General features: G+C 38.4%; 1 protein-coding gene across 4 annotated transcripts in view; it reads left to right on the top strand.

Moving 5' to 3' along the window:
- ERLIN1 (ER lipid raft associated 1) overlaps positions 1 to 12817 on the top strand; it is a 38473-nt gene that overhangs the window by 13744 nt on the left and 11912 nt on the right. For 3 of the 4 annotated variants that reach the window (XM_008144177.3, XM_054729041.1, XM_054729042.1), the window contains 3 exons: positions 1221 to 1294; positions 7536 to 7594; positions 10365 to 10456. In XM_008144177.3, the coding sequence (XP_008142399.1) occupies positions 1221 to 1294; positions 7536 to 7594; positions 10365 to 10456 (225 nt within the window). Of the gene's footprint in view, positions 1 to 467; positions 571 to 1220; positions 1295 to 7535; positions 7595 to 10364; positions 10457 to 12817 lie in introns of those variants that run through there. The other variant, XM_054729043.1, reaches the window with a different exon arrangement.

Here is a 12817-nt window from a genome sequence, read left to right as displayed (position 1 = left end):
AGTGATTGGGTTGTTGCTATTGGCTCCTTACTTCTTCCTGGAATTCTTAGTGAATTTCTTAGAGGCAGGCATAGGGATGGTTAATCAGTTTGGAAATCTCCCAGTTGATTCATCAATGATTGACAACTATTTGGATCATGTCTGAGAAAACTGTTCTGTCCTGATTTGTCACGTCACCCATCCTATCTAATAGAAGGATAATATGCAAATTAACCGTCACTCTGTCACAAATATGGCGGCGCCCAGTCCCCTCAGCCCCGCCGGAGTCCCCAGAGTCCCCCAGTCCTAGGGGGACGACCACTGAGAGCGGGCAGCGTGAGCGGCCTGGTGGAATGCTTGCCTTGTCGCCACGGCGACAAGGCAAGCATTCCGCCCTGGCTGTGGAGGGTCTCTGGGCAGCGCGTGCGCCTGCAGAGCAGCCAGGGCGGGGAGGGCCCCTGGGCCGTGGAGGGCCTCTGGGCAGCAGGCGCGGAGTGGCCAGGCCCGCAGAGAGCAGAGAACCACAGGGAGTGGGCCTAAGCCATCACGGCTCCCGGATTGGAGAGGGCTCTCAGATTGGAGAGGGTGCAGGTCAGGCTGAGGGACCCACCCCCCGTGCACGAATTTCGTGCACCGGGCCTCTAGTCTTTATAATAATGGTGAATGTACTGTTGAGGTGGATCCAAAATTCATGAGTTATAAGGCCAAGTGAAGTGACATGTTTGTTGTCTGTTTTTGTGGGCTTCAGAGACCTTCCTGTGAGTCAGTCCACCCATCTTGTCCTCTCTGTTTTTAAATCCAAAGTAATAGTTATTTGGAGGTTTGGGGTAAAGATTGAAGAAAGAAACTTTTTTTAAATGAGGATCAGGACGTGTTAATTAAAAACAATGAATTGATATTAGAGACCTAGATTCTCTATTTATTGGATCAACTTAATTTCTTTGATAATTCTTCACACTTTCTCCCACACAAAAGGAAAACTAAATACCGTATTTTCCAGCGTATAAGATGACTGGGCGTATAGAAGATTTTCCTGGGTTAAAAAGCCGTCTTATACGCCGGAAAATACGGTATATATAATATACATATATTTGTTTATATATATGAAGCACTTTAAGCTCTATAAAAGAATAGTACCATGGGAACTTTAGGTCTAATAATAATTGGTTTTGTTTCAATATTAAGACAATGTAAAAATAAATTTTGAGTGTCATGAGAGTTGTTTTTGGCTTCAAAAACAGATCAAATAGATGAAAACCTGAAGCAAGCTCTGCAGAAAGATTTAAACGTCATGGCACCAGGCCTCACCATACAGGTAAGCCTTTTTCCTAGAGAAATTCTCTGGAAATTTTGAGAGCTTTGAATTTAAAGATCCTTTTATCATACTGTTTATTTTGCAGTTATTTAATTGGAAGTGCTGTAGTGAGTTATAGAATACCTTTCTCAGTTTGACTTTAGGTCTCTGCCAAAATAAAATACTCTTATAGCTAATCATGAATCCCTAGAGGGAACAGATAAGCTGGGGCTCTTACAAAGAAATAAAATATACATACTGCTAGTGTGAGGCATTACTAAGTTACAGTAATGGTTATAAATCAGTGTAAGAGTATTCCTTATGAAAGGAAATTCAAGTATAAGATTTGGACAATAATTCTACACAAAGTAGATGTCCTAAAGCATTAATTGACAGGCAAATTGATTGGGTTATTGCTATAAGAGTTTAAGAGAACATTTCAAGAGAGTCTGCCTAGAAATGACTATGATTGAGTTGGGATTTTAGGTATATCTGGAATTAATAGGACTTATAGGGGGAAAGGAGTAAAGAAGGTATTTCAGGTGGGTGGAATGCCCTGAGTAAAGAAAGGCAAGGTAGCAGCTGAAATTAATGGTGGTGGTGGCAGCAGTGGTGACAGTGGTGGCAGTGGCAGTGGCAGTGGCAGCAGCAGCAGCAGCATTGGGAGATAGAATGGTGAGAGGCTATATGCCTGCTTTTTTGAGTCAATAATTTTTTAGATTGAATTGAAATCCATTAGTGGATTCTAAAATCAGTTTTAGTGGGTCATGACCAGCATTTTAAGTAAATTGGAATTAAATAGGAAAATAAATCAGTAAATGCCATGTAGTAAGTTGAAGTCATTCTGTAAAATTTTTGTGTTATGTAAGTATGTGGGTAGGTTTTTATATTGGGAATCACTGTAAAATGTGTCTTTGAGAGCTTCTTTGGAGGTTCTAGCAGGGGAGCACAGTTACTCGTATCCCCTTGACTGAAGACCAGTCCTCTCCTCTGGGGGGAAGGTCGTCTTCTTCGACCAAGCGCACAGCTTCAGGAGGGACACACATGGATCGGTGAGGGAGGAGGGGGACACCCGCCTAGCCAACCAGATCAGCCAAATCAACCCTGCGATCAATGGGGTGACAGATGTCGCAACCAGATCGCCCTCACATCCTAAAATGTGTCTTTTACTATGGTCATATCATGGTCAATAACATTTGAAAGCCATGGTTCTGGATCTGGATTACCTGAGAAGTGGTAATATGGCTTCTTCAGTATCATTTCTCAGAGTTACTAGGAGACCAATTGATCGTTGTGGTGAACGTTACTGCAGCTAAAGATAAAGCTTTGTTTGGTGTCACATGTCTCAAGTGACTGTCTCATTGCTACTGAGAGTGTGCATTCACTGTTGAGTGATCGTGTGTTATCGTATAAACAAGACTGGAAAGATGGCTAGGGTTTTTCCTATCCTCATTTATGTTGTGCCATTATCTCTGATGGGTGCCTGGGGGAGCCACCAAAGTTCAGGGGTCATTTGAAATGTCCAGAGTTAACTGCAAAATTCTCTTGGTTGTACATTCAGTTGTGGCTGGAGTAGCTTTTCAGGTTTAAAGATAATAAATGTGAATATCACAGAGTCTTAGATTCTGCCCAGTTTGTTACTTGGAGATGTAGCTCATTCTTTTTAACAGCTGCTTAGAATTCCTTGTCATTATTATATAACCACTAGAGGCCTGGTGCATGACATTCGTGCACTGTGGAGGGGAGAGGGAGGATGACGGTCCCTCAGCCCAGCCTGTGCCCTCAGCAGGCAGGCATCCCCCGAGGGGTCCTTAGCGCTGCCGTGGAGGCGGGAGAGGCTCCCGCCACCACCGTTGCTTGCCAGCCATGAGTCCAGCTTCTGGCTGAGTGGCGCTCCTCCTGTGGGAGTGCACTGACCACCAGGGGGCAGTTCCTGCATTGAGCGTCTGCCCCCTGGTGGTCAGTGCATGTCATTGAGCGTCTGCCCCCTGGTGGTCATTGAACAGTTGTTCCACCATCCCATCAATTTGCATATTAGGGTTTTATTATATAGGATTTCCCTATTGTTCTCCCCCACTTCTTTTTTTGCTGTTAGTAAGCAATAATGTAGCGAACATTCTTGACACATCTCCTTGTATGTAAAAATTATCTTTCAATCGGCTGTACAATTCTACATTCTTACCAGTAGTATGTGTGAATACTTGTTTGTCTACAACTCACCAGATTTGAAGCAATCAGATGTTAATTTTTGCTAAATGGCTGATAGATTTGAAATTATCTCTCTCTTTGATTTGCATTTCCTTAGTTATTAAATGAGGTTGAGCATCTTTCTAGTTTTTATTTTTGTAGCTATCCCTATCTATTCTCCTCCCTGAATTGCCCATTTATCTGTTGGATTTTTTCTTACTGATTTGTTTGTAATACTTTGTATATTCTGGATATGTTATGCAATATGTTGTAAAATATTAGATATTAGGAAAAAGATGAATAACAAAATTAACCACTAATTTTACTATGCAGAGATAGGAGTTTGTTGTATCTTTCCAGATTCTTCTTAATAAGTATATTGTTTATAAGTATAAATAATGTTAAACTAAAGTAGAATTATGCCATAGCTATTTTTTTCACTAGCAGTATATATAAGCATCTTTTCAAGTCAAAAATAAAGATTTGCTGCATTATCACTTTTAATGGTTTTATTTAATTTCTATGGCTTCCAATTTTTACTATTATATGTATGTTGCAATGACCAAGCTTATAAATACATCTTTTAAACTCCTTTCCTTAGGATAAGTTCTTAAATGTAGTATTTAATGTTTAGGGTTGACAGGTCAAAGTGTATGCCCTGCTTGGTGCTTTTTGATACATAATGCCAAATTGCCTTTCAGAAAAACTAGCAGCTTATACTCTCTCATCAGCAGTGTTAGCTGAAATTTCTGCCAGAGGAGTTTCATTATTGTTATTTTTAAGGCATATCAGGTACCTCAATTGGGAGCATAGTGCCCAGTCAGTGTGTCTCAGTGGTTGAGCATCGACCCATAGGTTTTATCCCCAGTAGAGGGCATGCAGGAGGCAGCTGATCAATGATTCTCTCTCATCATTGATGTTTCTCTCCCCCTCTCCATTCCTGTCTCTGAAATCAATAAAAATAAATAAATAAAATTGGGAGCATAGTTTATGGCTTTTATGTAATCACAACATCATTTTTGTTTCTTTTAGAATTTCTGACCTAGGTTAGAAACTCATATGCCAAATTAAATTAATACTCATGAATTTAATGAGTCTTAATGCTGTTAAATATGTAGTCCTTTTTTAAGCATTAAGGTACGCAAATGATTCTTGGTGAATTCACCATCTTTATTAATTTTTTGGTTAATTTCCTTAGGGTGGGCTGTGTGTGTATGTGTGTGTTAAAATATTTAACATGAGATCTACCTTCTTAAAAAGTTTTTAATACATTATTATTGACTATAAGTAAAATGTTGTACAGCAGATCTCAAGAACTATTTATCTTGCTTGACTGAAACTTTATGAATTTCCTTAGATCTTTTTAGTTACATAATTATGCCAAAAAAAATCTTGATTTCACCTTCCACAATCTAGTATTTCCCAGTCCCCAAATCATCCTATTTTAATTCTTTACATAATATTCTAACTATCTGAAATTCTCTTGTTCATTTATTTGCTTTTTGTTGTTGTCTGATGTGTTTTCTCCTCCTTAAATTTTAAATTTCATGAGAGCAGTCTTGCCTTGTTTATTAAAAGAATATTCTCTGTAACAATCACTATTTTAATTTTTCCCTTCTCATTTTTCTTGAACAACTACTATGGTAAATTAGAGTGGTGAAAATAACATCCTTGATATTTATTTAGTGGTGTGACTATATTATATGCTGACTTTTGGTTTAAAATACATGCTTATAACCCAGGGGTCAGTTTCAACAGATAAATTTATTTCATCAGTTTGTGGGGTTGTTTTTCTTTTTCTTTTCTTTTTTAATTTTTAAAAAAATATATTTTATTGATTTTTTACAGAGAGGAAGGGAGAGGAATAGAGAGTTAGAAACATCGATGAGAGAGAAACATCGATCAGCTGCCTCTTGCACACCCCCCACTGGGGATGTGCCCGCAACCAAGGCACATGCCCCCGACCGGAATCGAACCTGGGACCCTTGAGTCCCCAGGCCAACGCTCTATCCACTGAGCCAAACCGGTTTCGGCTGTGGGGTTGTTTTTCCTTACTCCATGTGTATGTTCATTTTGGTCAGTGTTTTTGGATATATTTATACACACACACACACACACACACACACGCTTTATTTCAGAGAGGGAGAGGGAAAGAGAGGTAGAAACATCAATGATGAGAATCATTGATCTGCTATCTTGTGCACGCCCCTACTGGCAATCAAGCCCTTGACCAGAATTGAACCCGGGACCCTTCAGTCCGCAGGCGGACGCTCTCTCAAACCAGCTAGGGATTTTTTTTTTCTCTTAAATGTCATAATGCAACTTATTCATGGTATCTATTACAAGTGTTTATAATTTCACATATTTGAAAATGACAAGGTTTCCCAAGATTGGCAAACATGTATGTTCTTCAGCCTCATATAGCAAGATAGACATCTATAGAAAGCAGTTCTATTTTATTCTTCTTTTTGTAAGACTAAAAAGATAGATGGCTAATCTCTTACTTAAATGCAATATGACAATGCTTTTCTTTGAAACATATTAAAATTATTGGAAATCGTCGGTATTTCTGATAGTCACATGGCATCTCTCACCAATTCTGGTTCTGAATTTTTGTCTTCTGGATATCTCCAGGAATTGTTCCTTATGGTCTTACATGCCTCACCTTCAGCTGGTAATGAGTGTTTTCACCACAGTCCCCAGTTTCTTAAGCCATTTCACTCTAATTTTTATAATAAGTTATGATAGTCCTCAAAATTATGTGCAGATTTGACTGTTCGCTTTCACGTAAGGAAGGCTATGTTGCTTAAACATTGTAAAAAGGTTTTTTTCAAATGCCTTAAAAGAAGGGCATGTGTTTAAAGTCTTCGTTGCTTAAAAGTTTAGCCAGTTGAATGAATGAATGAATGAATGAATGAGTGAGTGAGTGAGTGAGTGAGTGAATGAATGAATGAGGAAGGGAGGAAGAAAAGGAAGGGAAGAGAAGGGAAGGCAGGAAGGTGAAGAAAAGGGAAGGGGAGAGGAAAGAAGCCCTAGCCAATGTGGCTCAGCTGGTTGGGCATTGTCCCATGCACTGAAAGGTGCAGGTTTGATTCTTGCACATGCCTGGGTTTCCAACTTGATCCCCAGTAGGGGACGTGCAGGAGGGAGCCAATTGATGTTTGGCTCTCACATCAATGTTTCTCTCCCCTTCTCCCTCTCTCTCTAAAAATCAGTTTTTTAAAAAATAAAAGTTTAACCAGTTTTCAGAGGAAAATTAACTTTCAGATCAGCAGTGTTTTGTGTATGCTTGCCGTGTAGGAGGGAGTGAGGGCTGTTTAACTAGTAAAACCAAAATGTTGTGAGAGATCAAGTCCTATATGTAGAAAAGTCAGCCTTCAAAAACTACACTTCCCAAGTATGTCAAAGTACACTGATTAGGAAAACAAATTTTCTACCAAACAGTGTCTACAAAGGCAAATAGACTTTGTTCTTAGTGAGATTCTAGAAAGAATATAAGCTATTAATTGGTATTTGTTTTCCTTCTGTCTTTGGCTGTTTGTTTATAGCCAGTACTGAGTGATTGCTGGTTTAGAAAGTGGTAAATTCATTTACTACTCACTTTGTTAAGTTGCATGTACTCACCTGGGTTTTTTGTTTTCATATTTGTTCTTGGTTGTTTTCTACTTAACAATTTAAATCTGGGAATTTTACCTGTCTTATTTCTTTGGTTTGAAAATTGGTAAAGGAATCAAAATATCCAACTAAAGAGCTTTGTGAAAAGTCTTTTAAGAGAGAACTTGTTCCCTACAGGAGTTTATTTCCTCAACTGGTAGAATGGTTTTTCTTGTAGTCAGGGTTTTTTGTGGGTTTTTTTTGGTGTGTTTTTTTGAAATAAGAAGTAGCTTATCCTTGATTATAGGTGTGATGGCTGAAAAGTAGATTTTTCTCGTGGGATCCCCACGGGTGTTAGTAGGCAGCTAGCCATGTCGTAGTTGTTTTGTTAGTTTCACTTGAGGAGCTCTTCTATAGAAGATTTAGTTTGAAGATTCATTTTTCAAATATACTTTGGCTTTTTTTCACTTTTATTTTTTAGGCTGTGCGTGTTACAAAACCCAAAATCCCAGAAGCCATAAGAAGAAATTTTGAGTTAATGTGAGTAATGGTGCATGGGATCCCAATATTTTATTTAGGGCTGTCTACATATTAATATACCAGTCAAAAGGAAATGTCTGTGTGAGATATTACATTCTGGGGTGTGTTATGTGTTTGTATTCCATACTTTAATTCTAATAATACAATCAAACCTCGGTTCTTGAACGTCCCCCATCTTGAACAATTTCAGTTCACAGAAAATGTCTCAACTGTCAAACAAAACTTGGGTTCTCGACCCAACAACCCTTTCATGATCAGTTACTCATCTCTCAGGCAACAAAGGAGAGAATGTGTAAGTTTGAGTCATTTTACCGCTAAACCTCCTGTTAACATCTCAGGAAATTGTGCTGTGAATATTTTCGTGTGTTTTGCTTTTGTGGCTGCTTATTATTATTAAACACATACAGTAAGTCACCATGGGAACTAAGAAATTTAGTGATAGCAGCAAAGTGAAAGGAAAGTTGTAAGAACACGATAGAGTTTAAAAAAGACATAATTGCAAAGCATGATAGAAGTGTTTGCATGTCTGATCTGTATATTTCATTTTATTTCTGCTAAATTTTCATTTACCTTTTATATCCTTTTTGTTTTTATAGTATTTCTTGATAGCTTAAACAGTAACTTAGACATGTACTGTATGTTGTAACAAAGATTAAAACAGGGAATCATTGAGGGTCTGGAATGGATTAATTCAATTTACATTATTTCTAATGGTAAAAATATTTTGGTTTTCTAATAAACCTCTTCTCGAACAGCCTTCTGGAAGGAATTAAGTTCCAGAACCGAGGTTCTACCGTATTGCCTATTCTAGTGTCCTAATTCCCACTAGACTCTTACTAGTTTTCTCCCTATGGACATTTCAGGAGCAGCTTCAGTGGCTAAGGGTGCAGATGGCTGTAGAACTATGGTTGGAAGCCTAAGGAGCTGTAATTGTGTTGTGAATAATACCTTGAATTAAATATTAATAGGGGAGAAAAAGAGTTCTAGCTGTTAAGGTTGAAGAGAGTGCCTACATTTTATTACTGTGTTATAATGGTAAGAATAGTCTCTTTCTTGGTATAAGGTTTGGTTTGTATGTGGTTGCGTATCTAAAGTTAGACCTGAGTCTTTACAATTTGCCCCTGGGGAAGCTTTTCCTGAATTGACTCCTGAGTATTATTTTCTTTTTTATGTGTCCAGGGCTGACTGGGTATGAGAAGTTACTTGCTTGACATGAAATTAGTTTCTAAGTGTTTTTAGAAGATTCTTTTTAGAGGAATACCTACCATAGTCAAAATGGCAATATTATTCTCATATGACAGTACTGAGAAGAAGAAACAAAGTCTAGAAAATTTGGCTGACATGTTAAGAGGAAAAATATGCAATGCTGGAAAAGTAACTTTGTAAAAGGGATACAACAGATGTATAAATACAAGGGATCCAACATGTAATAATACTAATAGTTTATGGAGTGACATACTTCTAAGTCCTATTGTTCCCCAGTCTATCTTTTATTATGCAGAGTTTTATTTTCCCTTTTTTCATTGTAGAAAAGGAGCCCTTTTTAAAAATTGTAAAGCATTGTTCGGCCGGTGTGGCTCAGTGGTTGAGCGTCAACCTATGAATGAGGAGGTCATGGTTCAATTCCCGGTCGGGGCACATGCCCAGGTTGCTGGCTCAGAAGGCAGCTGATCAATGATTCTCTCTCATCGTTGATGTTTCTGTCTTTTTCTCCCTCTCCCTTCCTCTCTGAAATCAATAAAAATATATTTTAGAAAAACACACACAAAAAAACTGTAAAGCACAGAATGCGGAGCTGAATAGATCATGGGCCTGATCCATTAATAGAAAAAAATATTTATTGAAGGCTCATTATGGTGTTAGGCTTTCAATATGTTGGCTTCTGGTGATGGAAAGATGAATACTATGTGTTCTCTGCTCTCAAATTCCTCATAGTATCCAGTATGTCATTTTATGTCTTTATTAGTGTTGGCAGGAGGAAAGGCAAGAGCTTTGGGTAAATGTTTTGGGGAAATCATTGGAGTTACTTTTCAGATAATTCTGGATCTTTCCTAATTTTATAGACTATTGTATTTCCAGAATTAAAGCCATCTTGAGATCATCCAAGCTAACCACTCACCTAATAGTAATTTTTAAAATATCATTCCTGCCATGTGGTCACCCAATTGCCACTTGTACATACTTTTAGTGATAGGTCAGCCATTTCCATTATTAGAAAACTCAGATTCTTAGAAAAATTTTTCTTACATTGAGCCCCGGTTCACCACCTAGTAAACTGCCATCTAGTTTTATCTTTCATACAGCAAATAAGGCCACTGCACAAGGGTGTCTGCCTGAAGAGAGACTGAAATCCAGCCCTGTTCTGCTTGCAAAACCATGCACCTAAGGACTGCATCTTCCCAGAAGTCGGTGCCTTTTGCTAATTGGCCCAGAGATGCTGTATGGGCTAGACGGAGGCCTAACAGCAAAGGAGCATTTATATACTCCAGATACTTCCAAATCACAGGCCTTTCCATCATACAGTTAGAGGAAAAAGTCAAATTAAAATTCAAAGGTGCTAAATTTGATTCCTATCTCTAGGTAACTTTGGGCAATCATTTAACATTTCAACCTCAGATTCATTGTATATAAAATAGGGTAACACCTCTCTTTGCCTATCTTAATGATTCAAAAAGTTCTTGTTGAAGATGGTTCTCTGACCCACTATAGAATCAGAATTACTTCCTGTGACTGCATGTTATTTCTAATTTTTATAATATTTTGTCCACAGGGAGGCTGAGAAGACAAAACTTCTTATAGCTACCCAGAAACAAAAGGTGGTGGAGAAAGAAGCTGAGACAGAGCGGAAAAAGGCTATTATAGGTATTTGGATTTATTTCCGAAATGGCTGTCTCTGAGTACATGTGTTGTGAGTTTGTCCTGTTCTTTGTCAGCTTCATATTAGATATTGATGGGACTCAAATAAGATTGAATCATACATAGTTTAGAATTCTGGAAACTTCTTTATACAGTCAGATTTTCTAAATTCTTTTAAAGCAGATGAGGCCAGTACGTAATAAAGTTCTTTGGCTCTCCACCATGTCATTGCTGCCACGACTGTTGTCTTTTTCAAGGACTGGGAAAGTAGACAGGATTTGGGGGCAGTCTAGCCTCTGTGGAATAGGGTTTTTGTTTATACAGATTTAGGAGAGAGAAGTTTTAGGCAAAAGCGCAAGATTATAGTATGTATCCTTGCTGTTGGCATGCAACTAGTTTTATCTGGATAGATGAATAATACCACCTCCGAAAGCAGCAAGATTGCTTACAGGAACCAGTGACTTCCCTAACACTCCAGGGTACTGTATATTAAATTGCCATTTTAGTATGTATCCTTGCTGTTGGCATGCAACTAGTTTTATCTGGATAGATGAATAATACCACCTCCGAAAGCAGCAAGATTGCTTACAGGAACCAGTGACTTCCCTAACACTCCAGGGTACTGTATATTAAATTGCCATTTTAGGCCCCCAGTTGTTTGTTCTTGGATGCTGAAAGTTTAAGGAGTTTTTCATTGACTATTTCATATATGCAGAATATACAGAGAACAATATAATGAAGGCTTAACTTTTTGCCATATTTTCTTCAAATTATATTTGCTTTAAGAAAATTATATATCTGTTTGAAGCCTCCTGTAGACCCTTCCCTGGTTTTATTTTTTGAACCGTCTTCACAGAGTAGCTTGTATTCTGAAGTTGATGTATAGCTTTCTACCCATATTTTTATACTTTCACTGAAAGAATGTGATAATTCACAGATTCTTTTAAACTACAAAAATGCTATCAGACTCTACCTTTTATTTCATAACTTGTTTTTTGTTGTTGTTGTTGTTAATTCTTATCTTGGACTTTTAGAGAGAGTGGAAGGGATAAGGGGAGAGAGAGAGAAACATGGATGTGAGAGATCGGCTGCCTCCCACACACACCCATCGGGGGCCGGGATCGAGCCTGCAACCAACGTATGCACCCTTGACTGGAATCGAACCCTCGACCCTTCAGTCCTGGGGCCCACACTCTAACCATGGAACAAAACTGTCCAGGGCCTCAACTTGCCTTTTTAAACCAACATTGTTTGAGTTTTATTCATATTGATACATGATCTACTTGGTTTTTAATTACTGTGTATTTTCATGAGTAAACCTTGATTTATTCTGATAGATCACTAATGAATAGTTAGGTAGTTTCTAGTTTTTCCTTATTACAAAGAGTGCTGCAGTAATGCCCTTATCCAGGTCTCTGTGAACACATGCAAGCATTTTCCTAGAATAGTGTTACTCAACATGTGGTGTGGATCAGTGCCCTGTCACCAGCTTTTTGTTTCTGATCCACAATGAGAGGAGTACAGAAATGGAGAATGGGTGTTTAAAAATTCCTTCAGCTTTTTTTTATGTCTGTTGAATCTAATTAAAAACTTGAGCTTGTGCTTTTGTTTTGAATATTTTTCTTAGTACTTCATTTTTATTATATAATAAAGATGTAATATGCAAATGGTCGTTACACCGTGAAGCGTAATGACCCACCAAGTAACGACCGGATCACGGATCAGCAGGAGGGTGGGGTGGCGGAGAGCTACAGGAGGGGGCAGGGCAGCAAGCTATGAGGAGGGGCAGGGGGAGCTACAGGAGGGCGGGGCAGCAGGCTGAGAGCTACAGGAGGGTGGCAGCGAACTACTGGTAAGCTACTGGCGCACGGATTCGTGCGTAGGGCTACTAGTAATTTATAAAATATTGATTCCTAACAGGTTGAAATACCCCAAAAGAAGTGTGCTTTACCAAAGATTCCTCTCAAATACATATCTCGAAGCAGAATTGCTGGGTCACAGGGTATATACATCTTCTAATTTATAATCTATTGCCAAATCGCTCTCTGAAGTGGTTTTTCCATTTCACCTTCTGTTCAGCAGTATTTGAGTTCCAGTATATGTGTTGCCATATTGAATCTCATTTCTGCACATCCTCCTCAACCCTTGGAGTTATCAAACTTTAAAAAATTTATGCCAGTTTGATGGTGGACATTGTATCACATAATTTCAGTTGAATTTCCCTCAATACTATAAAGTTGAATATTGTTATTGATCATTCAGGTTTCCCTTTTTTTGTAGTATGTGAATTGCATGTTAATATCATTAGTCCATTATTTGATTACGTTTTTTGAACTGACTTGTAGAAGTTCTTTGTATCTTCTGGAT

The sequence above is a fragment of the Eptesicus fuscus genome, chromosome 17 (assembly GCF_027574615.1).
Source record: "Eptesicus fuscus isolate TK198812 chromosome 17, DD_ASM_mEF_20220401, whole genome shotgun sequence".
Classification (NCBI taxonomy): domain Eukaryota; kingdom Metazoa; phylum Chordata; class Mammalia; order Chiroptera; family Vespertilionidae; genus Eptesicus; species Eptesicus fuscus.
Note: the sequence above shows the minus strand (reverse complement) of the source record. Positions and strands in the feature narration are given on the sequence as shown.